This window comes from Colletotrichum chrysophilum (assembly GCF_026319265.1).
Source record: "Colletotrichum chrysophilum strain AFK26 chromosome Unknown scaffold_99, whole genome shotgun sequence".
NCBI classification, from domain to species: domain Eukaryota; kingdom Fungi; phylum Ascomycota; class Sordariomycetes; order Glomerellales; family Glomerellaceae; genus Colletotrichum; species Colletotrichum chrysophilum.
Window position 1 is genome coordinate 117,226 of NW_026517386.1, and position 26,216 is coordinate 143,441.

Sequence of the window (26,216 nt, forward strand, 5' to 3'; positions counted from 1 at the left end):
GAAGCCAGAGACTTGGATCACAACGCCCCAAGCCGAACCTACACCAAACTCCCTCCGATCTGAGTCGGTCTCGAGCGATCATATCCCATACAATGAGCCCATGCTTGAGCAATTGAGCTTCCCTTCGGCAATGGATGAGGCCATGCCAGAAGAGGGCGCCGCAGAAAATGATGCATATTTGGGATACACCACCATGTTTCCTTACTTGGGAGATGAGGCCAGTGCAAGAGGTTCCAAAGTCAATGGCTCTGCGCCTGTTGCGAATAGACAGCCTTACGAGCCATCTGAAGTACATCCCGAGCCAGAACCCATTGTCGCGCATCTTCTCGACCTTTTTTGGCAGTGGCAGGCGCCTCATTTGCTCGTGATCGATCGCGACTTGTTTCTCCGTCATCGGAAGCTTTGGGATGACAGTGGAGGTCTAGGCGACCGCACTTTCTATACCCCAACTTTATTGTACGCGATACTTTCGTTGGCTTCGATGATCAGTCTTGATAAGGGCGTTGTGCGTTACTCTGCATCATCTGGCGGACTTGCTGGCGACAATTTTGCCACAAGGGCGCGTGAGCTGCTCGACTTAGAGCTCGAGCACCCAACCACCACAACAGTCCAAACAGCCTTGATCCTGGGTTGTAGGTTTGAGGCAGCGGGGCATATCTCTTTGGGCTGGATGTACAGTGGTGAGTTTTCATAGTTCGAAATGCCTTCACGAGACACTGACCAAGAATCTGTTCTTCAGGCATGGCAATCAGGATAGCGAGCGAACTAGGGTTACATCTTGACTGCTCAAAAGCGATGAGGTCTGGGAGAATGAGCTCTGACCAGGCGAGACTGAGGCAAAGAGTATTTTGGGCGTGCTATCAAGCAGATGCGTGAGTGCAGAGGAAAAATATGCATGCTCCTGCCGTTCTGATGCTAACACTCTCTCCCAGTCTGCTAAGTGCTTGTCGCGGGCGTCCCCCTACATTCAGAGATGACGATACTACGCTGTCCGTACCAGAACGACAAGCCGAGAAAGAAGTTAGCGGCGATGAAGACTGCTCTTTATGCTATCTCCATGCGTCTTCAACTCTGTCTATTTTGTGTTCGAAGACCAGGACTATGATTTACGGTGAAAGAAACCGACGAACACCGAGCGAGCTGAGATCAACAGCTCGGCGATTGCATGAGGAGTTGTGGCGGTGGCATCGGATGTTGCCACAAAGGTTTAGATGGTCCAGCGACGAAAGCGTCAAAACATCGTCTGAAGTCTTGATCCTGCAGTATGTCCCCAAAAACCTGCTTCATCGCCAAAGAATCACTCTAAGTTGCTAACAATGGTTTTGTTTCCAGCATGACTTTCTACTTCAACCTCATCATGCTCCATCGACCTTTTATGAACCATTCTAGAGTCGCCACCCTCGACATGCAAGCTTCTGCCTCTTTCAACCCAATAACCGTGTGCTGTGAAGCTGCGACAAAAATAGGAAAACTAGCTTTTGCCTATCGAAACCTGTACAACATCAAGCAGATGCCACCATCTGCAATTCACGTCGTTTTTATTGCTGGAACCATACATCTCATTAATAGCCACCTGGGCGGGGAGGCAATCCATGATCAACCTCTTCAAGGCTGCATGGAGGTGCTGTCAGAGATGAGCAACTCATATCCCACATCCAAAAAAGCGCACCAGATTCTCCGGGATATGACTGAGAACTGGAAAACCTCTGAAAACCCCAAGGATTGCAGCCAGGTTGTTCGTGCTAGCTATACGCTCCATGATGTTCCAGTGGAGACTACAGATCAAAGATCGAGTTTCCAAGTTACAGGCACCATAGGCAGCAAGGCCGGGAATGCACAATCGGAAATGACCAAAAGCCAGAGATGCTTGGATGCGTCATCGCCGACTGACATCCTTCACGACGTCAACCTATACGATCAACTCACACTTGGGCAAGGCGGTAACAACTGTGGTTTCCTAGGCTCCGGAATGGAGTGGTTTTCGGATAACGACCTTTTCGAAAGCATTGCCGGGGCCGAAAGCTCTTTTTCATACGCATAGGAGCGATTATCAGGTTTAACGATTATGTCTTTGTAATGTGGCCAAGGCCTTGGTAGACAAAAGAAAGTCGTCTAAGTTCAAGAAGATGTCGAGTTATGAAACCTACCAAAACGCCGTGAGAACAATGCCCTAAATTCAAGACAATCAGGTCCTTTTTCATGATGGATGCGCATACAGCGGACCCCCTCCCCCGGATAATCAATAAACGCCCACCCTGTCCAGTCTTCTCAAACAGACAAGCCTCTTCGCATATCAATGGGGGGTTTGTCTCCTCATGAAGTCGATCCAGTACTGAACGTCTATAGAGTTAGAGCCTCCGTTGCTTGCATCGCTATCAGGTTCGCCCATGTGCCCTTGCCACTGAGCGTCTTCGAAAAACGAGTTGCTAGAGGTGTCAGTCGAACCATCATATCCTATAAAAGGGACGCTTGTATCGCTCGAAGTCGGGTACACGGTGCTGTTGAATGAGTCAATTGATAGAACTCCTGAAGGCGGATAGACGGTGCTGTTGAAAGAGTCAATTGACGCATTCCCTGAATCCGTATAGACGGTGCTGTTGAACGAGTCAACTAAGTGATTGCTAATTTGAGGCGAAGTGGAGGAGGCATATGAGTTGGGCGGACAGTCAAATGGCGCGTTCCACGGACGTTGATTGTTGGCGTCAAACTCCAGTCGCTGCAGGGCAGGGTATTGGGACATAAACTGCTGTTGCATGTTGTTGGCTTCGCTGCGCAGAGTCGAGAAGACATTCAAGAACGTGGCTGCGTAGTGACTGGAAGTTGTCTCATGAATTCTTCGCTGCTCCCGATACTCCCGGCTGGCCTCTTGGGCGACCCACTGACGCAACAAGACATTGGACGGGTTCGCAATCCCTTGCCGAAGGTTCGGCATCAAGACTGTGTTGACAATGAAGCTGTTACGCGAGTGGCAGGTGTTGCATAGTCCACCCTCGTTAGGATTAGCGGGAAACGAAGTCGGCGGTGGTACATCAACCTGGTTTAAAACGTACACCCGGAGTGGTACAAAGCAATCTTCGCAATCCAAAGGGCGACGGCAGTGAGGACATGGGAGTGGAATGAAGTCTGCCTGCCGCCTCCACTCGGTCAAGCAGTCAAGGCCGATGAGGTGGCCGCAAGGCAGAACGGCGGCCAGTTCCTGGTGATCGTGAGGGCCGGCAGGATAGTGTTCGGAGCTGAACGGCACAGAAGTCAGATTGTGGCAAGCACAGCAAGGAATCTGTATCTCGGTGTTACGGTGCTCCTCAGACGATCCGTTGACGTGATCCTGGTGGAGTCTCTCGAAGTAAGGTCTGATGTTGGGCCAATAGTCGTCTCGGATAATTGTATGCTGCGGTGCATTGTTTTGTACGATGTTGTTGTCGTTGTTGTTGCTGTTGTTTGCGAACTGATCGATTGCCGTTGGTCCGCCTACAATTTCCCCGTGGTCTTCACCATGATTTTCATCACCATCCGCCTGCGGACCTTCCTTGTTGTCGGTCATGTGGTCATCCTTGTCGACAGGACCATTGGGTTTCTGCGGCTCATCATTGTCTTGATCTTCGTCGGGGTCGGTCATTTCGTCATCACCTTCGTTGTCCTTGTTATCGTCCTTGTCTTCGTCTTTGTTTTCATCCTGGTCTTCATCCTGGTCTTCATCCTGGTCTTCCTGGTCTTTGTTTTCATCTTCCTCGTCGTTTTCACTCTCCCCTGAGTCATCCTTCTCAAGACGGGGCTTCTTCGGCGACGGTGGTGGTGACTCAGAATGACTGCGACTGCGCTTGCCATTCGAATTGATCTCATCTTCATCGCTTTCCCCCTCGTCATCGCCTTGGTTCTCAACATTGCCATTGTCTTGACCTTCCTCCTCATCGTCATCATCATCATCATCATTGTCTTCTTCTTGCTTCGCAGCCTCAGCTGCCGCCTCTGCCGCTGCCTTTGCTGCAGCTTCAGCTTCAGCTTGCTCCCTTCTCCGTTGCGAACGGGTCTTCATATGGTGAGTAGACGCAGCAGGCGGGCTTGTCCTTCTGGGAGCCATTGTGATGTCAGTTGTAAGATTACTCAGCTTTTTGTGAAGACTTTTCGTGTGATATGATGAGAGCTGCTTGGCTCGCTAGTGCTCGTGTAGCAAGTGATTTTAGTGTCCCTCCGGGGCTGACTTTGAAGCGTCTTTGGTAGTATTGATGGTTCTTTCGAGCTTGTCGTTGTTGTGGGAATAGTTGTCCTGATGATTGTGAGGGTGATGGGATGGATGGGAATGGATCAATGTCGCCCATGGAAAGTTAAGTACCAGAGGCGGAAGTTGCTTGAATTTCATCTTATTCATCTTATTGAAGTTGTTCGTCTAACACTTTACGCCATAAAAGAAACTTTCTGACGTTGTTAAGGAACAATCTTATTGAGACGCGGTCTCCAGACAACTCCCAGACAATCCCATTGTGATTTCTCTTTGGCCTACATAACCCAGATTCAATAAAGATGGCTGTGAATTGTACAATGATGGTGTTGTGTTCAATGTTCTGCTGAGTTCAACAAAGCAATTGAGTGAGGAGATCCTTTTGTCGAGGCAAGACCTGAAATGTCTTTGTCAACCGTTATTCATCAACCACGAGTGTCCGGCGAGCCGAAGCCCAGCCGACGAAGGGTCTCGCTCCGACATCTTTCGCCATGCAAGTCGGATATGAATTTAATCTACGCGGGCGACGGCGCATGAGCAGGAAGGGAGCCTATTGGCCGTCGGTCGTCCCCCACATCGTATTCCCAATGATCCCGGCCAACAATGGAGCTGAGCCCACCATGCTCTGCGATCTCGGCGCCTAATTCGCGCGTTTATTCAACATTAACTTTCTTTCTAGCCCGATCAGGGTCCACCAGGCAAGTGTGCGACAATATTACAAGTCAAAGCCATCTTATCAGATCGTCTGATTATTCTTGACCTTGGTTCAGCTGGCGCGGGCGACCAGGAGGCATGTTTTGACGGAAACGGAGACTCTGGAATCCATTACATGAATTTCCAGCGTGATCGGTCGCAAGGTGCTTCCTCTGAAAAGGTCTTGGACGAGCAACTAGCAAGCATGTTCCTGCCAAGACTTGGCCGGCGACCTTCTGCCTCGACCTTCCCGATTGAGGGTTACAACGAGCCAAGATAACACCATTCTTCAGTGGGATACCTTCTTGCCTGCAGATATTCAATATACAGCTTCCACGACTAGGGACTTGCATGCTCTCGCATTTGTCACTCGCCGATGCGTCGGCCGTCAAGCGCCGAGATGCTGCGAGCATGGCATATATGTTGACCTGCCACCGTGCACCAACGCAAGAGCTTGAGACAGGAGAAGTCACTTCACGTCCGTCTGACTCTTAGGTCAAGCTTCCTACGGTTGATTTAATATGGGTTGGACTTTCGGTTCCCTGGTGGTCTCGCTCCTCCTGAGCACCACAGCCCTCGCGGCCGATGTGCCTGCCGTGGCTTTGGGTGAGAAGAAGCCCTTCTCACCCCCAAGTCGACGATTCGCGGTTCAGTTCTCGTCATCCGGTTCCGCGAAGTTTAGGAAGCGGGACGGGACTCCTGTAAGTGTCACAATGCCACGCATAGCCTTCATGGCTGATGAGTACAGGACACCGAGGGCTTCTTCGAGAGTCTCCAACTCACCAATAACACCGCCAAACCCGCCCTGAATTTCACCTCGGAGATCTTCCACGGCGCCTCATTCGAACTGCTCAACCACACTGCCACGTCCCTCCAGCAGATTGAGGAGCTCCCTGAGGTCGAGAAACTATGGCCCGTCTCCGCCGTCTACGCACTGAAGCCTAACGCATCGGACATCATGTCCGAGCCCGAGGCCAAATGGGACCCTCACGTGCTGACCGGAGTCGACAAGGTCCACAAGCTGGGCCACTCCGGCGAGGGTGTCGTCGTAGCCATCATCGACACGGGCATCGACTACAACCACCCCAACCTCGGCGGCGGCTTCGGTGCCGGATTCAAGGTCGAGGGCGGGTACGACCTGGTCGGTGACGACTATGAGATCGGTGGAGAGTACATGCCTGATGACGACCCGATGGACTGCGCTGGTCATGGCACTCACGTCGCTGGTATCGTGGCGAGCTCGCATGAAGATCTGCCCGGAGTCGCGCCGGATGCCAGACTGAGGATCTACAAGGTTTTCGGATGCGGTGGAAGCAGTATGGAGGATGTTATTGCCCAGGGCTTCATCAAGGCTCACGAGGATGGCGCTGATATTATCTCTGCTTCTCTGGGCTCGAACGACGGGTTTCCTGAAAACATTCTTGCGGTCGTGGCGTCGAACATTCAGGCCAAGGGGACGTTTGTCACAGTCGCTGCCGGCAACAGTGGCGAGATGGGTCCTTTCTACACAAGTAGCGCCGCCAATGGCTTCGGTGTCACTGCCGTCGGCAGTGTTGAGCACACTCAGACTGCTGCATTCAAGGTCACCGCTCGCTCCAGTGGCAACGAGACCCGTGAGATTCTTTACGTCAGCTCCGACACCGCTCAATGGTCCCGCAACGGAAGCTTCCCTGCCCACTTCCTTGATCAAAACTACACTGGTCTTGACTCCTGCGACGTTTGGGAGTTCCCGGATGTTTCTTCTGACAGCGTCCTCATTCTTCCCCGAAGCACTTGTATCTGCGAGTGCTGGCAGGTCCTCGACTCCAACCTCTTCGGCACGAGCGTCAAGTGGGTGTTCTACTACAACTTCGAGAATGCCCCGTGGGAAATCCCCAACCGCGGGGTCTACAATCCCGAAGAGCAACCCCTTGGGTTCGGCCTCATCAGCTACGAAGATGGACAGTGGCTCGTCAAGCAGCAGGAACTCGGCCGCAAGGTCGATCTTGAGTTTGTCGCCAATGGAGGCCAGGCCGTCGGTATTCCCGGAGTGAACTCCGAGTCCATCGCCGGTGCTATTGACTTCTTCTCTTCGTGGGGTTTGACGGTAGATGGACGTTTGAAACCTGAGATCTCTGCGCCAGGTAAGTCTTCCCTAAGCATGCCATCATGTATACCTGACTAATGTTGGCCAGGTGGATCTATCCTGTCTACTTACCTCACCTCCGAAGGTGGATGGGCTGTTCTCTCTGGAACGAGCATGGCGACCCCCTACGTGAGTCATTGTCTCGTCAGGATGTCAGTATGTTGCCTAATTATTATCAACAGATCGCCGGTGTCGCAGCTCTGTACTTCTCCGCCAACGGTGGACGAGCCAGCATTGCCGATGCGGGCAACACTGCCCACCACCTGATCACGTCAAGCGGAAACCCGGTGGCTCACCACGATGGAAGTGGTTCCCTCGCGTAAGTTCTCCCCTCTGTGAATCCTCAACGAAGCTAACGAATTCAGACCCATCCCGATGCAGGGCGCAGGCCTAGTCGACGCTTTCAAGGTGATCACGTACAAGACCTCCATCACCCCCGCGGTCCTCAACCTCAACGACACCGACCACTTCCAAGGAACCCACGAGGTCACCATTCATAACAGTGGCAACGAGACCGTCACGTACCACATTGCTCACCAGGCGGGGTCCACAGTCACCACCAAGCCCGACGGCGATCCTGTTGTTGCCTTCCCCCCGGTGCCGTACTCGTTCAAGGAAGAGGAGCTCGCCACGGTCACGTTCTCCACGTCAACCCTTGAGGTCGCTGCGGGTGCAACTGGCACATTCACGGTGACTTTCGTCGAGCCCGCCGGAATCGATGCCAGTCTCTTCCCTGTCTACGGCGGCTGGATCAACATCATCGGCTCCAACGATGAAGCTCTCCGCGTTACATATGCCGGTACGCTGCCCTTAATTGTCCTTCCTTCTTGAACACGACTAACATCCATCTCGCAGGTATCAAAGGCAGCGTCTACGGCAGCAACATCTGGGCCGACGGCTGGATCGACCCCGTCGTCCAAACCCCAGACTTCGTCCTCGTCAAGGAGAACGACACCTTCAAGATGACAATCGAGGACACCTTCACCATCGACTTTGAAATTCTCTGGCCCACGCGCGAGTTCTCCTTTGACGTACGCTCCACACCCTCCTTTTCGCCTTCTGCACCAGCGCTTGAACTAACTCAACCCCAAAACAGCTCGTCGGCCCGACCTGGGAGCCCAGCGACTGGGCCTACCCCTTTGTCCCGGGCCAGAACAAGTACATCGGCTCCCTGCAGCACTACAACCTCATCTCGGACGCGTACTTTGACGCCCCCGTGCAGCAGTACCCGCGTCTGCCGTCCAGCGCGTGGTGGCCGAGCGGGAACTACTCCCACGGCGGCACGGTCGAGAGCGGTGAGTACAAGATCTTGTCGAGGGCGTTGAGGACCTATGGGGATTATCACAATGTCAGTGATTGGCAGATTCGGGTGTCGCCCAAGATCATTGTGGACAAGAACAAGGCCTGATAGTAGTACAATATCGGGTATAGTAATGAGACTGCCTGTACTCTGTCACTTTGACTAACTATCCTTTGTACAGGTCTTAATGATATGACTATTTGAAGATAGTGTAGATCGTAGCAGCAACCATAACAATGCTTACTGAATCGTACTCACTACCACGACTAACACACACATTCATGAACTCCTTTTCAAACCGGATCAGTCTCCGCCTCATCCACAACAACCTCCTTCTTCCTCACCCCCCACGCCTCCGGCCCGATATACCTCTTTGGCCAAATATTCATCGCCGTCTTCAGCCCCTCCGCCAACGGCAAGCCCGCATGCACAACCCTCTCGTCCCCCGTCCCATTCGCATGCAAATTCACCCAAAATACCGCATTCCCCCTGACCGGCTTAAACGCCAGCCCGCCCTTCTCAAACCTCCTCCACGGTCCATCCTTCGCCTTATCCTGCGGCGCCACCGCCTCAACCTTCGGAAACCACGTCTCCCCGCCCACGCACTCATCCTCCAAAATCGCAAAGAAGCTCGCGACCCGGTTCCACCGCCTTTCTCTCCCGCTGGTGCGGTCCGGCTGGAACGTGTCGTACCAGTCGTGGTGCACGTTGAACCGCTGCCCCGCGGTATACCGCACCAGCTGCGGCGGGCCCATCTCGTCCCTCCCCGGCGCGAGCGTCGTCCCCATGAAGCGCTCCGCGCGCGCGAGCACGCACTGCACCGCCGCGTCGTCGAGCGGCAGCCCGGCGGAGGAGGACGTGCGGTCGGGCGTGCCCTGGCGCCGGCCGTCCTTGTAGACGAACGAGGGCTTGAAGGCGGGTTCGCCGGCGGCGAGGAGGGCGGGGATGTCGGACTCGGAGAGGAAGTTGTGGATGTAGATTACGAGGGGGTCGAGGGAGACGATCTGGGTGGTGTAGTTTTGCGAAAGGCACTGGAAGGGCTCGGAGGCGGGTGTTGAGGAGTTTGAGGCGGTTTGGAGGAAGGGGAGGACGTCGGTGAGGACTTTGAGGGATGGTGATGACAGGTTGAGCGTTTGGAGGTGTGGGAGGGTGATTGCGACTAGGCCTGTGTAGGCGGAGAGGCCGAGGAGTTTGGTGATGAGGCCGGTCATGGTGGTGTAAGTGAGTATGAGCAATTGGCCCAGCGAGCAGTCCCCAGAACGGTGGGCAAACCCCACGTCATTGAGAATGAGGGGACCGTTAGATTCAAATATCCTGCTCGGCAGGCCATGTTCACATTGGACATTGTGCCGACATCCCGCGCGCGCTTCAGATAGATCAATGGAGCATCCTCCTCCGAATGTGCGGAGAATCTATCCGCGGGCCGGCTGGTTGGAGGTTGTGCCAAGGGCGCCAAGGGTTCCCTGCCATCCGACTCCGCATTTCGTGTTGACGGTGCATTCCGAGGTAAGCTCCTGGGTGACAGACAGAAGGAAACGCTCTCTTGTGATTGATGAATTACTTCGCAGTTATGTAGTGTACAGGTGCACAATGCTCCCCCAGCAAAATCGCAGCCAAACGGCCCAACGCTGTCCCAATCACCATCTTTTGTTCCCAAACGGCAAGTATTATACAGTACACTGCCTTGAAAAGGTCAAAAGCACGCGAGTTCTGTTATTGGATATTCGCATGTTTGCTCCATCAAAACAAACGCGGGTATGGCAGCAGTGTCAACAAACGCCCAAAATGTGTCGCTGGAAAATTCCCCATCCAGAGTCGCGAATACCATGCATTGAACCCCTCAATCGCCGATTGCAAACACCTTTTAGATCTGGCTGTGGCGCGCACGCTTGCGAGTGCTTCCTGGCGTTGAGGAAGAAGGGTGAAGCTTCTCGTTGCGCTCCCGCTTGAGCTTCTCGTCGAGGACGCGAGCTGTGAAGTGTTAGCAGCAATCCGGTCACAACTTGCGGGAAAGACATACTGAGCACGTCGTATCCGAACTGGGGGTACTCCAAGCAGAGAGAGCGGAACTCCTCCTCGGCCTCGGCGCGGAGGGTGTGCGAGCGCGTAGCCCAGAAGCTTGCGACGGGGGCGCGGATGGTGGTGTCGTCCTTGCTGGTGTAGGCGTAGACATAGCGGGCGTAGGCAATCTCGCCCTTGGCGGTGGAGTTGACGCAGTGAATCTTGGAGCTGGCGAGCGAGCGTAGGCCGGGCATGCCAAACTTCTCCGCCAGAGTGTAGACGCGCGCGTGCTTCAACAGTTGGGTGCCGTCGGAGTCGACATCGGGTGTTGATGGGTCGGGTTCCAGGGTGCGCGAGCCGGCGACCTTGCGGGGGAAGTACTCGCCGGTGTAGAGATACTCGAGGAAGCAGCCGACGGAGTCGAGCTCCTCGCCGACAAGCTCAACCTGTCGTGGCTATGGCGTGTCATGTCAGTAAGGAGTCAAGGCGGCGCGTTCGAATACACTCACGCTGCCGTCGTCGCTGAATTGCGCGCATGCCTCCTTGAAGAACGGGCTCTGGACGAGAAGGGCCTGGTGAGCCGTGAGGATGGCCTCGGTCTCGCTCGAACCGACGAGAATGGTCACGACAGGGCTGGCAAGGTAGCTGGCGAAGGTGGTGCGCGGCTCGACGGGGTCGCTCTCGCCGCCCTCGGCGAAGGGAAGTTCCTGGGCGTTGTCGCCGGCCTCAGTGCCCTCGGCCATCTCGACATCGGCGCCGGGGTTGGTGGAGGCCTCCTCGACGACCTCGACGTCGTTGAAGTCGTCAGCCATTGCCGCGGTTCGCGATCGCGCGGTGTGTTCGGGTGGTGTAGGTTTTGTTTGATCGGATGATTCGATGCGGCCGTTCTCTCGAATGAGGATCGTCGAGTCAAAGGTTGGTCGATTTGTCGCTTATACAGTCGCTAAAACGAGCGAGCAAAGGAAATGCGAAAAGGAGCGTGGGAAACGTCAAGTTCGAGATGTCGGTGGGCCGGAAACGGGTGATGGAAAGTTGAAGGTCGCAAATCGGCCGAAAGAAAACACACAAGCCCGCCGAGTGCTGTTCCAGGTTTCGGTTTGGGGCAAGCTGCTGCTGCTGCTGCTGCACTGAAGCTTCGGCCAAGGAAGCTGCGCCTGCACGGCCTGAACTGCAGCTTCCCCCTCCGCTAAGGAACCTCATGCACAGACCAGATGAATTGGCGACTGAGGCCACGCGAAAGAGTGGGTCCGATCGTTTCCACTGGCAACCTTGACCGCCACAGGCAATTGAACCAGTGACAACACCAGGCGCCCCTGCCAAGATGAACAATTGACTCGATAAGACCCTGCGGATAAGGCGAGGGACACAACTTTATCGATAAGGCGAGCTACCTTCTAATCTGATATCGCTGTTTCCTCTCAAGGCGCACATGTCATCGCATCTTAGCTCTCTGCAAGGCCAAGTAACGTGGAATGTTTGGATGAAAACTATACTCGAAGAGGTAAACAAAGGACCAATGTCTCATAATCACAAGGTAATTAATTCCTTCCCCGAGACAAATTCTAAGCGGCAGATTGAAACCACGTTCGTGACTCTCCAACACCGACGCCGGGTATCATGGATTCACGAGATAGATGCATTTCTAGCAGATGAACCCGCCCATTAATGCTTGGCGGAAGTCGCCCAACCCAAGGCAAGTGCCAGAAAATGGGTGGCATGTATCGTAACCAGAGTACACCGCCGCAATGCAATTTGATCATGCTCTCATGCCTTGGAAATGCCACAAATTCGCTGCTAAAACAACGGGGTCTTCGCCCCTATTACTTGTCACCTCACTTCCATTCATTTTCTTTTCCAGCGAACGTCTTGTCTCTGGGTTTGCGGTTCAGCGACAGAGTCGGCGTCGGTTGCAGGATCTTGATCGGTTGCTCCGTCTTGAGCACCTCCCAGTGCTTCTTCAATGTGTCCTCTCGCGCCACCAGCTCGAAGTTTGCGAGGAAGCAGAAGCTGATCTCCAGTCTTGCCAACTCCAATTCGCTGACACCACCAACTTTGGCCATCTTACTGTGCGGGTAGCTGAGGTCCTCCAGCGCCTTCATTGCCACTCTTAACCCGGCCAGCACCAGTCTGTGGGCATTTCGTCTTGTCACAGGAATTGTGCGTTCCTCGACTGCCAGACGGTGGATGTACAAGCTCGTTGCAAGGTATACGGCTGTGCTCATGGGGCAGAACCTGTGAATGCGCGTGAGGTACTCCTCGATACTGATCGGCGGCGGCTTCTTGGAGTAAAACTTGCGCGTGATAGCGCTGTGCTGAAGATTGATTGGCTGCGAGTTTTCGCCGATAATAATATACGGTTCGGGAGGTCTCGATGGCGGCGGCGGTGTCGGCGTCTGCGTCTGCCTAAGATGGACGCCGTCTATCAACTGCGAGACTGACCCGCTGGAGCCACTTGTGTGCGAAGACAACGTCGGACGTCGAGGGGACGATTGAGCAGCAGCCATGGCCGCCTCGGCTTCTTGGCGCATCCTCGCCAGGTTCTTCTCCGAGTTGGTTCGTATCAGCTCCTTCTCGGCCGTCATTCCCCGCATGTTAGGTAGCGTCGGACTCGTTGGCGGAGGTGTGGGTGGGATATCGCCCGTGATGCGAACAAGAGCCTCGATGCCACCGCTAAGGAGCCTCATGGCCGCTCGCGGTGACAGTTTGAAGACGTCGTCATTCTCGGGTGCGTTGGGGGGGCTTTCGGCATCGGTAATGCTCAGCCTCGGGTCCAGCGACGGGTTGGGCGGTGGCGGTAGCTCGGGGACCTCGCTCGAGTTCGATTCGGTGGGCTGCAGAGGAGCGCCGTCCTCTGGCTTGGGTGTCATTCCTGTCGTGGTTCAATGATGCTCCTCGGGAGGGCACCAGGGTCCTGAAGAAGGCGCTAATGACGTCGCAAGGGTATGGGGGAAGGAGGTCTCAGCGGACTCTGCGCGAGCAACAGCAAGCATCTGATTCTTTGAAGGGAGGAAATGTCGCGAAGTTCAAGCCCAAGGAGGGCTGTGTGGTTCGTGGTTTCTGGGACTGTTTGCCACAAAGATCATGGTCTCGAGTCCTGTTCTCGTAGAATCGCGGTCGTCCCTCGGTCTTAGTCGACTTGGCGGGGGTCGGGAGAATTCGCGGTTGATGTTGCAGGTGACCCTCGGCTGGGCTGATCGGAGGCGTACCCTCAGGGCCGTTCTGGGACAGGCTAATTAGTTTTCCTGGGGGGGAAAGAAACGGCTGGACCTGGGCGGCTGGTCGTGGTTCGATTAAAAATGGATTTGTGGCCGTTCGCTTGCGGAAGATAAAGGCGACGGAGGTAGGGCAATGATGCTCTGGGCTGTTGTAGTCCAGGGGGGGGGGGGGGGGGGGATTTCGAGGCGGTGGGATAGTATGACGAAGTCTGGCGGCTGAGAATGCAGTCCGGCCTGGGTGTCTGATGCAAGAGATTCGGCTGGCAATCTGGTGCTGTTGCTGTCTTGTCTTGTCTGGGGCGACGTCGTTTGCTGGTGTGTGTGGTTTGGTGGTGGTGGTGGTCTCGACCTTGTCGGTCAAATTACTGGCGGCGCTGGCAGTGACAGCGCGCAATCTTTCTGCTGATCTCGAAGCTAGTGCGGGGAATTGCAGGCATGCAGCAGGCGAAGAAACAGCAGAGGGCACGGCATCCCCGTCAAGGTGGAGGGATCGGCGATCGTCTCAAGTCGGGCAGCTGCAAGGTGCTGTAATAGTTGGCAAAGAATGGGCAGCAGCGCGCAGCTCGGGAACGAGGAACGGATAGGCGATTGGAGACTTGGTGAGATAGAGGCGAGGGATGCAGAGGGGCAGCAGCTGCAAGGACTGGAGGCTACCTTAGAGCAGAACAGCGCAGCTCCAGTGGCGTTGCCTGATGTGCGTGCAGCTGGCGCAATACGATGCAGCGGACGTGGCCGGCGCGGCAAACTGGTGTTCCTGTTACTGGAGATGCCTAGGTTGCAAGCGAGAGGCGGACGGGAGCGCGATGCAGGGGAGTCGGGATCGGAGTCGGCGTTGACGTCGGGATTGTCGTACGGGCAGACGACGATGGCAAGTCAACCGGGAGCGCGCCTGAAAGGAGGCTGGTGGTTTGTTGGACGGAAAGGAGATGTCGAAAAGGGATTGGCGGTGCGTATTCGTGCGGTTCGGTGGAATCAGTTGATGGCCGTCCCACGGGTTGGAGGCAGGTCTCGAACTGGCCGAACAGCTGAGGGGAATATGCAGGAACCGCAGCGCCGGCTCCCGAGTGGCGAACCTGGCAATATGCTGTGTGTATTAATGCGTTTTCTGTGCTGGAGGTACAGATAACGAGCGGCGACTTTGACGGGTGTTGGCTGACACCGGACTCCCGGCGGTCAAAGGTGGTAGAAGAATGCCGCAATTACACGGGACGGGAGAGGGGGAGGGTTAATATCGTGGCAGATTTTTGGAGAAATTTCCGTGTAAGAGGAGCCTTCACTGCTCCGTGAGGGGTCCTGGGCTAGATGTGGACACGGGACTCGAAGAGGCGAGGAGCCAGGTGGAGAGAGGCCTGGACTCGGAGGGGCTGCGGGCTGCAAGTCGCAACACTGTGAACTGCAGGCAGACACCACTGACTGGATGTCAAGCAGGAGTGGGAAGGCACGGAGGGGCAGGACCCTTCACAGTGTTCTTGCCTTCCTTCTTTTTGGAGGAAGTTCTGGCCCAGGTCCAGTCTCTCTTGCCCTTCACTCTTTCCTGAGGTCGTGGTGACCCTCCTCCGAGTTAGGCCGCGGTTTCCCTCACCTCGGTCCTCTCCTTCCCTAGGTACCAATGTTCGGATGACTTACACCTAATAATTACGGAACGTTGCGACAGGAAGGACCAAAGGAAGGCAACTGCAATGCACCTGCCATCCACTTTTGGTTTGCACACGCGCCTCGGGCAGGCGGCTGCAATCGTAGCTTTGGGCCAGCGCTGACGCCCAATCCAATGTACACCTATTACCTGTAAGCGCAGACAATACCGGCCATGCCCTGCTTGTGAGGGGTTCCTCCTTACGAGCAGCCAGGATTGGAGGTCTTCAAGGGCCGATTGCAACTGCCCTTTTCCCTCTCCACCTACCTTACTGTCTACCCAGTAGTGCACTTCAGTGTTTGCGCCTTCCCCTCAGCGGACTTTCCATCTAGTGGTTGCACTTGCAGCAGGGGTCCAATTTGTGGCACAGACTCCTTCCTGGCCAGTGCATGCCCCCACCGCCGCGTTCCGTTGGAGGAAGCACCGAAGCAGCAGGCAAGAGGTCATCGTCAGCCGGTGGTGGAGGGGTGCGCCTGCCGCCTTGCACTCGCCATGGTGGGGTTTAAGGGTCTTTCCTTTTTTTTTCATTGTCAACTGACCACTTTTGATGCAGGAAGCTCCAGCCATCCTGCCTATCCCAACCAATACCCGTCCTAGCCTTGCTGCTTTGTTCTTGCCGTTTGCCCATCGCCATTTTGTGTATTTTTACTTTTCTGCATGTCCACGCGCCAGTACAGACTCAAATGCCACTGCTGCCGTGGACCACCTACCCACGATGCTTTCAACGGCGCCAACCGTTGCCAGATTATCGCCCTTCACCACACCACTTCGATGCGCCGCGCCGTCCGTCAACCATCTCCACTCTCGACATCATCGAGTCAGCCAGGACACCACCTCGCATGCCTCTCGTTGCCGGCTCTTCGGCGAGATCTACCCGCTGGGTAAGGTACTCTTGTCGGGCAAAGAAAAAACTCAGCCACGCCGCCAGATGGTCCAACAGAAAAACGCCCGTTTCTTGCTCGCCATGCCGAAAGAGGCCGCCTTCCCGCCTCGTAATATCCGCGCGCCGCTAATATCAATTTCCCGTCGCCGTGGAAGCTAGAGAAACACACGACGGCCTGCGCTGCCGCACCACTGGCGAACCACCGGCGTACGAGGCCGATTCGCTCGGCACCAGCTTGAGACCAGGGTCACCCATGCACTGTCTTACACGATTACACATGGCACCGCATCCTATCAACATCCGGTGACTCTACTCGGCCGGGTTTTGCCTACATCTATCCATCTACGTCTCCGTCTACTGCGCTTTCTACATGAACATGTGTGGCACAGCGAGTCATCAGATCTTCCTCGGCTCGCTTGAACAACCGCATCAGGCCATGGCACCCCAACACACCGTGCGGCTCGCCGTGACTTGAGCCTCAACCAGCTCTAGCTTTCGTCATATCAGCATCCCGTTTGTACCTTGATATCCAAAACGGCTGATTGTCCGCCCTTTACGTTGTCGATCGCCTTCTGGAGCACTCCCTCGAGATCTGCCGAGTTGTCCACCCGCGCAGTGAAGATATCACCGCCTGCTGCCGCCTTGGCGATGCCTGCATAGTCTGGTGAGGGATCGAACGAGATGTTAATCTCCTCATTTGAAGCCCTGGAGCCCTCGCCGTCAGGGTGAACCAGCAGCAGAGAACGACGGGGAGCGTTCCATCCTACTCATGTTAGCCGGGATCATCAACTCGACAATGTCTCAAACTTACCCTTGTTGTTCAAAACGATGGTCAAAATGGGGATGTTGTACCGCTTCGCAATCCAGTACACACTGCCCGGCACCGAGAACAGGAAGGTGCCATCTCCAACAATCTGAACCACAAACTTGCCCTTGTTGTTGCCGCCGTTCTCATAATCTGTGGCGAGCTTGATACCAAGCGCGCCACCACCAGACCATCCGAGGCCACCGCCACCGCAGTTGATCCACGAACCAGGCAGCGTTGGTTGCAGGTTGTCGTGAACAAATATCGTGTTCGTCACAGCCTCGATGGCCCAGATGGTGTCCTCGGGGCAGAGCTTCCTCAGAGTCCGGGACAAATGTCCGGTGCCAAACTCGCCATTCGATTGAGGCTTTGTCTTCTCCTCAATCTTTGCCAGAAGAGCCTTGTACGACTCGCTTCGCTTGGCTTCCAGTTGCTTCGCCTCATCAGATTCAATTTGAGCTGCGTACTCGGACCTGAGGTGGGCGGTGATCTGCTCCACAGACATCAGGCTATCGGCACGGTATCTCGATGTGGCCTTGATGTAAAAGACAGGCATCTGCTGCTTCAAAGGGTCGACATCGATGTGGAAGACCTTGGCCTCCTTGGTTGGGTGGCAGAGCGTGTTGATCCAGGGCACATCACAGTCGAGCACAACAATGACATCAGCAGTCTTGACTGCCTCGTCAATGCCGAAGCGAAGACCCAGCCAACCGGGATGGTCAGCCGGGAAGCACATGTCACTGCCGCCAGTGTCGACAACACGCAAACCCTTGACGGTATTGGCGAGCTCGACAAGCGCAGCGGGGAACTCGTGCTTTCTTCCGCCGTAGCCAGTGATGATCAGGGGCTCCTTGGCGCCAGCCAGCGCCTCGGATATTTTCTTCACGGCATTCTTGGGCAGCCCGCCAAGCTCGACGGGATCCCACTCATCCTGGTTGATGCTGTACGGCTCAATCTCCGCCTCCATGACTTCTCTGGCACCACAGAGGTAAACTGGGCCTTGAGGATCTGACCTCGCAAACTGCAAGGCGCGATTGACCATTTGCTTGACATTAGTACCTGTCTTGAGCTCACCCGAGTAGCGGGTGTACTGCGACACGATTTGCTTCTGATCCGGGACGTCTTGGATCCAGTGGATGTACTCGGTGCGGCTGCCTCTTAGTTCGCCTTCCAGCGTGAACGGAGACAGACCGGCAAACACGAGGACCGGCGCGCGACCGCACGAAGAGTTGTGCACCGCAGCGCCGAGACCCTGAGTTCCAACATCAACGTGGACGATGACACATTGCGGCTTTCCAGTGAGACGGGCATAGCCGTCAGCCATCGACATGGCCACCATCTGGCCATTGTCAGTACAGCCGCTTCAACGCAAGAACAAGGAGATTTACTTCATTGGGGCATGTGATGATTCTGGGAAAGTTGCCTTTCCTCTCCCTCTGACCCTTAACCATGGCTTCAATGATACTGGGGTGGTCAGAACCCAGGTTCACGAAGCAGTGGGTGACGCCGGCGTCCCATAACGCCTCGAAAAATGCAAATGACGCGGTGTACATTTCGGTCGATCGTGAAGAAAGATTCCTGGCTTGCTCGATGGTGGCCTTGAACTCATCCTCGATGGCGGGCCGGGGCGCGGGTCTTATACGAGTATCAAAGGCCGATGATGTTGATCCCCCGCCTCGGTTCAGTGGGGCAGCGGATGAGAAACCGGCAAGTTGACGACCATGGCCGACAACGGCTGGGCCGGCACCCAGCGTGTGCTTCAGCCGGGCTATTCCCCCTGCTCTCCCACCTGCAGGCCCGAAGCCGCGCAGGCAGCGTGCCATGGGCACCGGCAAATGTCTGAAGGGCATGGTGAAGCGCGGCAATAGGCAACGAAGGAGGGGAGGGCGGGGTATCAAATCACAGTGGGTGTTACTTGAGAGTGTTATCAACCACCTCAACAGGCTTGGCGAGTTGGGGGCACGTTGGCTCCGGCTCCAGCTCCGCTCGATGGAGGGTGTGATGGCGATGACGTGCCTTGACTGAAGAAGGTTGACACAAGAAAGGAGAAGCAAGATATCTTTTGGATTTGATGAGATGACTGAAGTCAAATTAGGTTCACGTTCCTCGTGACGGGCGACAAAGACAACTTATAGCTCCGACTAGGATGATTTCACAGACCGGCCACCGGCCTAAGCTTGTTCCCCAGGTTGGATAGGGAGCATCGCGCCCTGCGGCAGGCCAACCCCGCAATCGGTTCAGGGACGGGTTTCATAGGGCGCTTGGGATCGGCTCATTGCAGGTGGTGGCCGTCGCCCGCAGACGGAGGGAGACAAGACAGATAAGCAGCGGGTGTCGTGCAAGATCAATCGTGGCTGCAGAGACGAGCTTTAAGCAACTCAGGGTTGCCATCTTGTTCTGACGGCGTCCCGTCTGTTGCCTGCAAGACGCTTTCGTCTGTCATCACTCAGCAGTCCCCAAAACGACTCCATGTCAACACAACAAACACCAATGGCTCCCTTTCGCTCCCTGTCAGTCCACTGGGCCGAGAATTACCGCCCACGACACGTCGGTCTCATCCGGCCCCCGCAACAAAGCGCGACCGGGCGTTCCTGGGGATGCCAGCTGATGCGTTGAGGTCGTGCGGGGTGCAGGCGGTGTTATCTAGCTCTTAGCTAATGAGATCCGCTCGGTCTCTGAGCTTCATCGCAAGACCCCGACAGACGCCGCACCGCAGCACGCTATTATCAAGAGGTATGATGCTAATTCGAGAGTTTGCTGACTACTTTCTGGTGGATATCTGAAGACGCGGCGGACTACCAAGACGATCTCAATCCATCGGGCCAGATCCACCCAACCAATGTCCCCACAGCGAAGAGCCCCAAGCAAATGATTACTGTCCCGAAGATGCCTCCGCCGGCCTGAACCGGCTGCGCCTTGCGCTTCCCCCTCGAAGCCGCCGCCGTCGTCGTCGCTGTGGCCCTCACGCTCGTCCGCATCGCATACGTCGGCCCGGCGGTCGGTGTGCCGTACAACGTCGTCTCCCGCACATCCGCCGTCTGGTATCCCCACCCCGACGTGCTGATCGCGCTCGGCGTGCTCGTCGTCACGGCCATCGTCGCGCCCGACCAATCGTGCCCGTCGAACGCTTTATACCAATCCCACGGGTTATCGTGATCGTTCCAATCCGCGCGGATGCCGGGGCACTCGTTGAAGCAGTCGTAGAGCGCGGCGGCGGTGCCGGCTCGCTTGTTGCCCTTGCCGTCGGAGAACTTGAGCCCGCAGGTGCGGAAGCAGGCATACGACGAGCAAGGCAGGGAGGACCACGGCTTGACGTAGCCGCCGTAGTACTCCCACGTCGTCCACGCGTCGATGTCCGTGTCTTTGAGGGTGAAGGCGTTGGACGTGTTGACGCCGTAGAAGTTTGTCACGGGTCGCGAGCCGTTGAACTCTGCAATCATGATCTGGTACTTTTCGCTCGGCCCCAGGTCTTTGGGGATCGTGATCTTGGGGTTCGTGGTTCCGACGGGGATGAAGTCGCTGAGGTAGCCTGCGAACAGCAAATGTTAGCTGGTAAGGATAGTAGGTGTACGAACGCTCGCGACTCACAGAATTGCATCCACTCGTTGTTGTAGAGGTACAGCTGGTAATGCTCGTAAATCGCATCGTGGCCGCAGCCGACCTGCTCGTCCGCGGGGTTCCTGCACACGGCGACAGGGTCGTTCCACACGGAGTCGGGGGCCGTCTCGTAGACGAAGGGCTGCTTCCAGGAGTCGAAGCCGATTGTGATTTGCGTCTCGACGCCCGCGGATATTGTAGAGGGGACAGTGACGTTGGCTGCGCTGGCCACGCCGGCGATGGCGAGGATCGCGACGCCGAGCATTTTTTCTCGCGGTAACGTGCGACTCGCCGGCTTTTAACGAATGAATGGCGATGGCCGGGGGTTACGGACGACGAAGCGAGGGGACGAGCGACATTTGCTCTCTTGGCGGGACGCGAAAAGGAGAAGCCATCACGAGAAGGATCCGGCGGTGGCGACTTGGGGGATGGGAAAGTTGTATGTTTTGGAGGATCGGCATCCTGGTTCTTTGCGGTTTAGCTCGCCCGCTAAAGGGTGCTGCCTGCAGAGCTAAGATAAGATCTCAGGGGTGTGCTGCGGATGAGAACTCCTGATTTGCAGCCGATTTTGACCTCGACAAGATGTGTAATTCAAAGCTGGTGAGTGGTGAGCTGCCGCATGAAGCTTTTACTTGCGGTTGAGTGTAAATCTTCGGATGACGGCGACAGTGCCGGTTCCCGAACACAGCGCGTCTTTTAGCTGTGGAAGATGGGGGAAGCTTTAGGCGCTCGTTCGTCTGAGCCGATGCAACCTGCTCAAACTTCACGCTCCAAGCTGTTGTTGAGCATGGTATTGGGAGCGCTTGATGATATTGGCTGAGGTATGATAGCAAAGCTCGAACCTCCTCATCCCCGCGCTCGCATCGGAGTGCCGCATCAAACATGCTTGAGGTAAGAGCTCGAGTCCGCCGTGCGGGCAACCCGGGCGCGGACGTGTGACCGTTTTCTAACCCCAAGGGTTCGGATGATGGCGTACTTAAAGCATGTCTCCTCTTTCTCATCATGGTGAACAGGAGCTGTGTTTCCAATTATTCTCAGTTATTCCCAGAACCAGTCCCAGAGCTAGAAAGCCCAGCGGCCCTCCCAAACGTCTGAAACTGAACCAGAGACCCATCACCACAGAACTTACCGACAAAAAGAGAAAGCCAACACGATGATCTCCCCCTTCTCCCCGCTCCCAAACTACATCCTCGGCACCGGGCTAACGTTCGTCGGGCTCCTCGGCTTCGTCAAGCCGCTCGCCGTCTACGACGCCTTTGGCATCGCGCGGCCGCTGTCCCCCGACCAGCCGGCGGAGCCGTTCAGCTACGCGAAAGCCGGCCGCGACCTCGCGACGGGCCTGTTGTTTATCCTGCTCGAGACGTACCAGGAGGGCAGCGGGAATGAGGACGCGGTGACGATGCTGTGGGCGACGACGGCGCTGGTGGGCATGGTGGACTGGTGGGTTGTAAGGAGCATGGGCGGGAAGGAGCTGCAGGGGAAGAGGTGGGTGCACTTGGGCAGTGGGATTGCTTGTGCTGGGTTTGCGGTTTGGAGGGCGATGTGCAAGTTCTGAGGTTGGGTTGGGTGGTGATGGTGTTCGCGATGGCATCAGTGACGTCGTGGGTGTTTGGGGTGGCTGCAGTATGTTGAATATCCATCAATTGAATCGGATTATTCATTCAAGAGAGCTTCTGGTATGGTTAAAAAGAAGATGTCAGAGCTAATCTGTGAAAGACGACCACCCCGTCTTCGTACCGATGGCCTCCTTGGTCCTACCTTCCTCAGTAAGGTATTCTGAGCTCGCTACTCACCTTCTTCGTCTCTCTCTGATTAGATAAAGGTATTGAACCACCTCTGTCCGGGAGATTCGAGGTCTCCTTCGATCTACCCCCATTGCACACCGAATATTCTGAATATTTTAGGTCGAGGTGTGTGTTCGCCAACACACCCTTATTCTCCTTCACAATCACCTTTCTGCTTCATTTTTCCCCCGCGCCCAAGATCTCTTTCTTCTCCCTCTGACGACGCTCAGTTTCTCCCTTGATCATCGTCCCATTGGCCCCATTCGCTTCCCTCCTCCTTCACGTCGCGCGATCCACCCTCGCAGGTCGAACACAACACCGTCGCAACTTTTTCGCCAAGAGTATTTGCCTCGATTTCTCGATACTCTGCATCAGCACCTCAACGAGGCTACATTTTTGGACTTCGAATTCGCAAAGCTTGTCCACCGTTCCTACTTCTTTTCCTGTCAACCATATCATGAGCCACTTGCTCGCTGCTTCCCTCTCACGTCGAAGCAGATTTCTCCATTAGCTTACTGAATTGCGTATCACAAATCATTTTCCGATCCTGCATGAACTGACGTGTAAGGTCAACGCTCAGCGACCAACTCTAAGCAGTTCTTCCTACTCTCGAGTCATCAAACCTTCGACATGTCATCTGCTACGCCAGGTGGTGGCAGGCGCAATAGACGAGCAACGCCGAGCGTGCCCGCAAACCCTTCGGCTGAGTCGCAAGTACCCGAAGAGCAACGCGCCAACATCCACCTGCCAGAGGAAGTGAGCCTAGCCTCCCAGTGTTGGTATGACGACAAATACAATGATTCTTTTTACGAGGGCTTGCCGCCAAGGGGTGATGGTCACGTCTTTCGAGTCTGGGCACTCAACGAAGCGGACGATTTCGTCACGCTTTCCCTGACAAACAGAGCTCGCGTGCTATACGACTCGTCGCACAAACTCAGAGGCAACTGCTTCTACACAGGAATCGACAGCTTCAGCATCGGGCCAGTTTTCATGCGCGCCAAACCTCACTCAAAAAAGGCTCACAGACAAGACATGAGCAACACTTTCCACTCTGGCAACTACAAAATTGCCGGGGGTACGAAAACGGCATTCCAAATCATCCCACCGATGAGTCTTCTCCGGTACCAAGCGTTGTCAGAAGTGAAAGCACACTGCGCCGGCATACAGAGGACCGACACTGGCGATTATCAGAAGATGGGCAAAGGAAGGGCCTATCAGATCAACCAATTCCATCAAAGGCAACTCGAAGCATTCCAAGCAGGCCATCCCTGTCCGACTTCATTCAACGATGACAGCCTGTTGTTGGACTACGCTTTCATCGAAGACATGAAGCCCGAGAGCTGGGCGTACTTTCGAATGATGATGCCAAAGATAGGCGGCAAGCAGGTTCCTAAGCAACTGGGCGAAGTTGTCTTTTCTTTTCTCGCACGTTACGGATATGATTTCGTCACACTGAACTTGGCCGTGTCAATGTGCATCGTTTGGGCGTGCTTAGTTACTGGTCCGGATCACGGTGCAGAATTGGCAGCATACCAGGGCTATGATCGAAACCGACGACTGTTGAAGAAGGTGCCCGTGCCGTCTCTTGCGTCCTTCATTTTGTATGCGCCTCACTTTTTCCGTCTTCACGAGTATTACCGACTTCCTGCATACATACATATCTTCAGATACGCGCATGAAATGTACAGTCGGGATAGGAAGCTCACGAAAGAGGTTTTCGACATCGACAAGAACGACATCAACGAAGAGCTGGTGAAGACTTTGGTCTGGGAGATGGCTCTCCAAGACGATGACTGGATCGAGATCGTTCCGCCTTCGTGGCCCGGCTCCCTGCTACCCATGCCAGCCTCTCATGGACCTCGAGTCCCCCAAAGCGACGAGACCACTGCGGCCCTTCTACTCGACGACATCCACACCTTGGGATTCCCGAACTATCTCAACGAGTCCTGCCACGGTTTTCCTCCTGGACACGCAGACCACGGTAAACGGTGGATCTCGCGAGGGGTCCACGTTCACCAGGACTGGGTCCCAGACCGGGTTACTTCCGTCTCGGCATACCGAAACCTGCACCGGGACGTCTCGCCCGACATCCCGCCGTCAGGTCTTGTGGTGTACCTTGGGGTAGGGTTCGTTACGCCTTATCTACCTGAAGCTGCGCTTGACCCGACTAAAGATGATTGGGAGCTGGAGCATCTCTGGACGGCGCCAAAGTCCACCATCAGACGTCCCTGGAAGGATTGCGTGAACGTCGAACATCTAAACAACGAGCTTCTGAAAGCCGCGAAGAATGATGTGCAACCAAAGGATCAGGTCGAGAAGTCCAACGCCAACCCCGCCGAAGACATAGAGAATGGCAGCAATGCCGTCGAGCAGAGAGAGGAGGAGGGCGGAGGGGCTCAGGTCGCACAACCTGGCGGGCTGGAGCTACATCAGGGAGAGGGCGACCGAGACCCAGCAGCTGCTCAGAGCGAGAACAACCCAGCCGCCGACCACGCGCGATGAATACATCTTATCAGAGACAGTGTCGAAGAGCAAGAACTCGACGATCTCAACATCCTTCCAAGGCCGGCGCACGAAGCCGTTGCCGTCGAGGGTGTCATCAGCGACAAAGACCGACGGATCCTACGGAGGCTGATCAAAGAAGACTTGGCAGACGACAAAAATGTACATCCGCTATCTCGCATCTTCAGATACATCGACGTGGATAACGAGATCCTGTCGAAGAAGACCGTGATCGACCACATCGACATGGGCCTCAAGCCGCTCAACGAGAAGCTAGAGAAGATCAACGAGTACGGCAGAGGGGGAAAACAAGAGGAGAACGGTTTCGTGGAGCAGATCCTCAAGCCATGTTACGAGCTCCTCGGTCTCAAGTGGCCGGGGACGCTGTTCGTCGCCATCGATGAGCTCGGCAAGCTCGATGAGTCGCTCGTATGTGCAATCATCAAGCTACGGGCGATCTACGAAAGTGCGCCAGTCAACCATGTCCAACTCGGCCACGCTACTGAGAAGCTGCAGTATTCGAAAGCGTCCCTCTACATTTGGCGGTTCTGTCTACTGCAGGACCGACTCAAGGGAATTGATTTCGCCTCCCAGGAGCGGGAGAAGTGGTGGACAAAGGTGTTTGGGAAGCCCTACGCAGACGAATGAAGATGATTTCAGGTTGGGGGACTTCTTCTAGTTTGAGAGAGGGGACAGCAGGATTGAGATGTGCTTCTTTGGGACTCGACATCGTGAGCTTGACGCATGTAGGATTGGCGGACAAGAGGTCGAGAACTTCGTGTTTAGACAGATACCCTTGTGTTTGAATGCTAGCATCGTTGTATTTGAAACCCTGCTTTTCAAACATTTTCCGTGAAAGCCGATTGTTCTGCAGACATGAACCAATTCCCGTCCCCAACGACTGCCCTTTGCTCCTTCCCGTGCTTCCTCGACAAATTTCTTGCCCACGACCATTCTCAGCTGGCAACCTTCCCTGATTTCACCCTCGAGTCTCACACTTCGCAACACACCTCTGCCTCGATTTTTCTTTCTTGCTTGCGTCACCGTACAAGACGGGGCCATCTTCTTTCTACTTCTGCAGTCAGCCAGGCTGCTGCCTTGGAACTGTCTCTCCTACCTCGCTCCTGCCCCTCAAGAAAGACCAGGCGACCACCACCTCACCTCGGCTTCGAAATTTTCGCCCGCCCCTCTCACCATCTCAACTTCCACCAGCTCTCCTGACTTTTTCGCTCCTCGCCAATTTTGTGACCGGCATCTTTCACCGCACGCAGTCGTCACTTGAGAGACCGGCTGCGCCTTCCTTTTCACCCAACTTGGCCCCGTTCGTCTCTTCGCCAAGTACCTCATCGTCACCTTCTCGCCACAGATCCCGAGTCGAAGGAATTTTGCTCGAGTCTCATCTTGGATCTCGAATTCGTTCTGCAGCGTCCCGCAAAAAGCTTTCCGATCTGCTTCAGTACTC

The 26,216-nt window shown here is 55.3% G+C and overlaps 9 protein-coding genes across 9 annotated transcripts; 4 read left to right on the plus strand and 5 right to left on the minus strand.

The window, feature by feature from the left end:
• Positions 1-5,430: 5,430 nt before the first annotated feature.
• Positions 5,431-8,442, plus strand: COL26b_009866 (uncharacterized protein; the record flags this gene model as incomplete). The annotated part of the gene is made up of 7 exons (XM_053182581.1): positions 5,431-5,610; positions 5,658-7,032; positions 7,084-7,163; positions 7,217-7,353; positions 7,400-7,833; positions 7,890-8,065; positions 8,131-8,442. The coding sequence occupies 7 exons, from the start codon at positions 5,431-5,433 to the stop codon at positions 8,440-8,442; spliced, it is 2,694 nt and encodes an 897-aa protein (XP_053033487.1).
• A 185-nt stretch (positions 8,443-8,627) lies between these two features.
• COL26b_009867 (uncharacterized protein) lies at positions 8,628-9,545 on the minus strand (the record flags this gene model as incomplete). The annotated part of the gene is made up of 1 exon (XM_053182582.1): positions 8,628-9,545. One exon carries the CDS (start codon positions 9,543-9,545, stop codon positions 8,628-8,630), a length of 918 nt encoding a protein of 305 aa, XP_053033488.1.
• Positions 9,546-10,198: 653 nt separating this feature from the next.
• COL26b_009868 (uncharacterized protein) lies at positions 10,199-11,147 on the minus strand (the record flags this gene model as incomplete). Its single annotated transcript, XM_053182583.1, has 3 exons — positions 10,199-10,305; positions 10,355-10,790; positions 10,845-11,147. 3 exons carry the CDS (start codon positions 11,145-11,147, stop codon positions 10,199-10,201), a joined length of 846 nt encoding a protein of 281 aa, XP_053033489.1.
• A 1,020-nt stretch (positions 11,148-12,167) lies between these two features.
• COL26b_009869 (uncharacterized protein) lies at positions 12,168-13,202 on the minus strand (the record flags this gene model as incomplete). The annotated part of the gene is made up of 1 exon (XM_053182584.1): positions 12,168-13,202. The coding sequence occupies one exon, from the start codon at positions 13,200-13,202 to the stop codon at positions 12,168-12,170; it is 1,035 nt and encodes a 344-aa protein (XP_053033490.1).
• A 3,367-nt stretch (positions 13,203-16,569) lies between these two features.
• COL26b_009870 (uncharacterized protein) lies at positions 16,570-18,721 on the minus strand (the record flags this gene model as incomplete). The annotated part of the gene is made up of 3 exons (XM_053182585.1): positions 16,570-16,829; positions 16,878-18,210; positions 18,260-18,721. 3 exons carry the CDS (start codon positions 18,719-18,721, stop codon positions 16,570-16,572), a joined length of 2,055 nt encoding a protein of 684 aa, XP_053033491.1.
• A 945-nt stretch (positions 18,722-19,666) lies between these two features.
• On the minus strand, positions 19,667-20,733 carry COL26b_009871 (uncharacterized protein; the record flags this gene model as incomplete). The annotated part of the gene is made up of 2 exons (XM_053182586.1): positions 19,667-20,400; positions 20,460-20,733. 2 exons carry the CDS (start codon positions 20,731-20,733, stop codon positions 19,667-19,669), a joined length of 1,008 nt encoding a protein of 335 aa, XP_053033492.1.
• Positions 20,734-21,621: 888 nt separating this feature from the next.
• COL26b_009872 (uncharacterized protein) lies at positions 21,622-22,023 on the plus strand (the record flags this gene model as incomplete). The annotated part of the gene is made up of 1 exon (XM_053182587.1): positions 21,622-22,023. One exon carries the CDS (start codon positions 21,622-21,624, stop codon positions 22,021-22,023), a length of 402 nt encoding a protein of 133 aa, XP_053033493.1.
• Positions 22,024-22,882: 859 nt separating this feature from the next.
• COL26b_009873 (uncharacterized protein) lies at positions 22,883-24,754 on the plus strand (the record flags this gene model as incomplete). The annotated part of the gene is given in 2 exon segments (XM_053182588.1): positions 22,883-23,008; positions 23,027-24,754. 2 exon segments carry the CDS (start codon positions 22,883-22,885, stop codon positions 24,752-24,754), a joined length of 1,854 nt encoding a protein of 617 aa, XP_053033494.1.
• Positions 24,755-25,000: 246 nt separating this feature from the next.
• On the plus strand, positions 25,001-25,402 carry COL26b_009874 (uncharacterized protein; the record flags this gene model as incomplete). The annotated part of the gene is made up of 1 exon (XM_053182589.1): positions 25,001-25,402. The coding sequence occupies one exon, from the start codon at positions 25,001-25,003 to the stop codon at positions 25,400-25,402; it is 402 nt and encodes a 133-aa protein (XP_053033495.1).
• Positions 25,403-26,216: the final 814 nt, after the last annotated feature.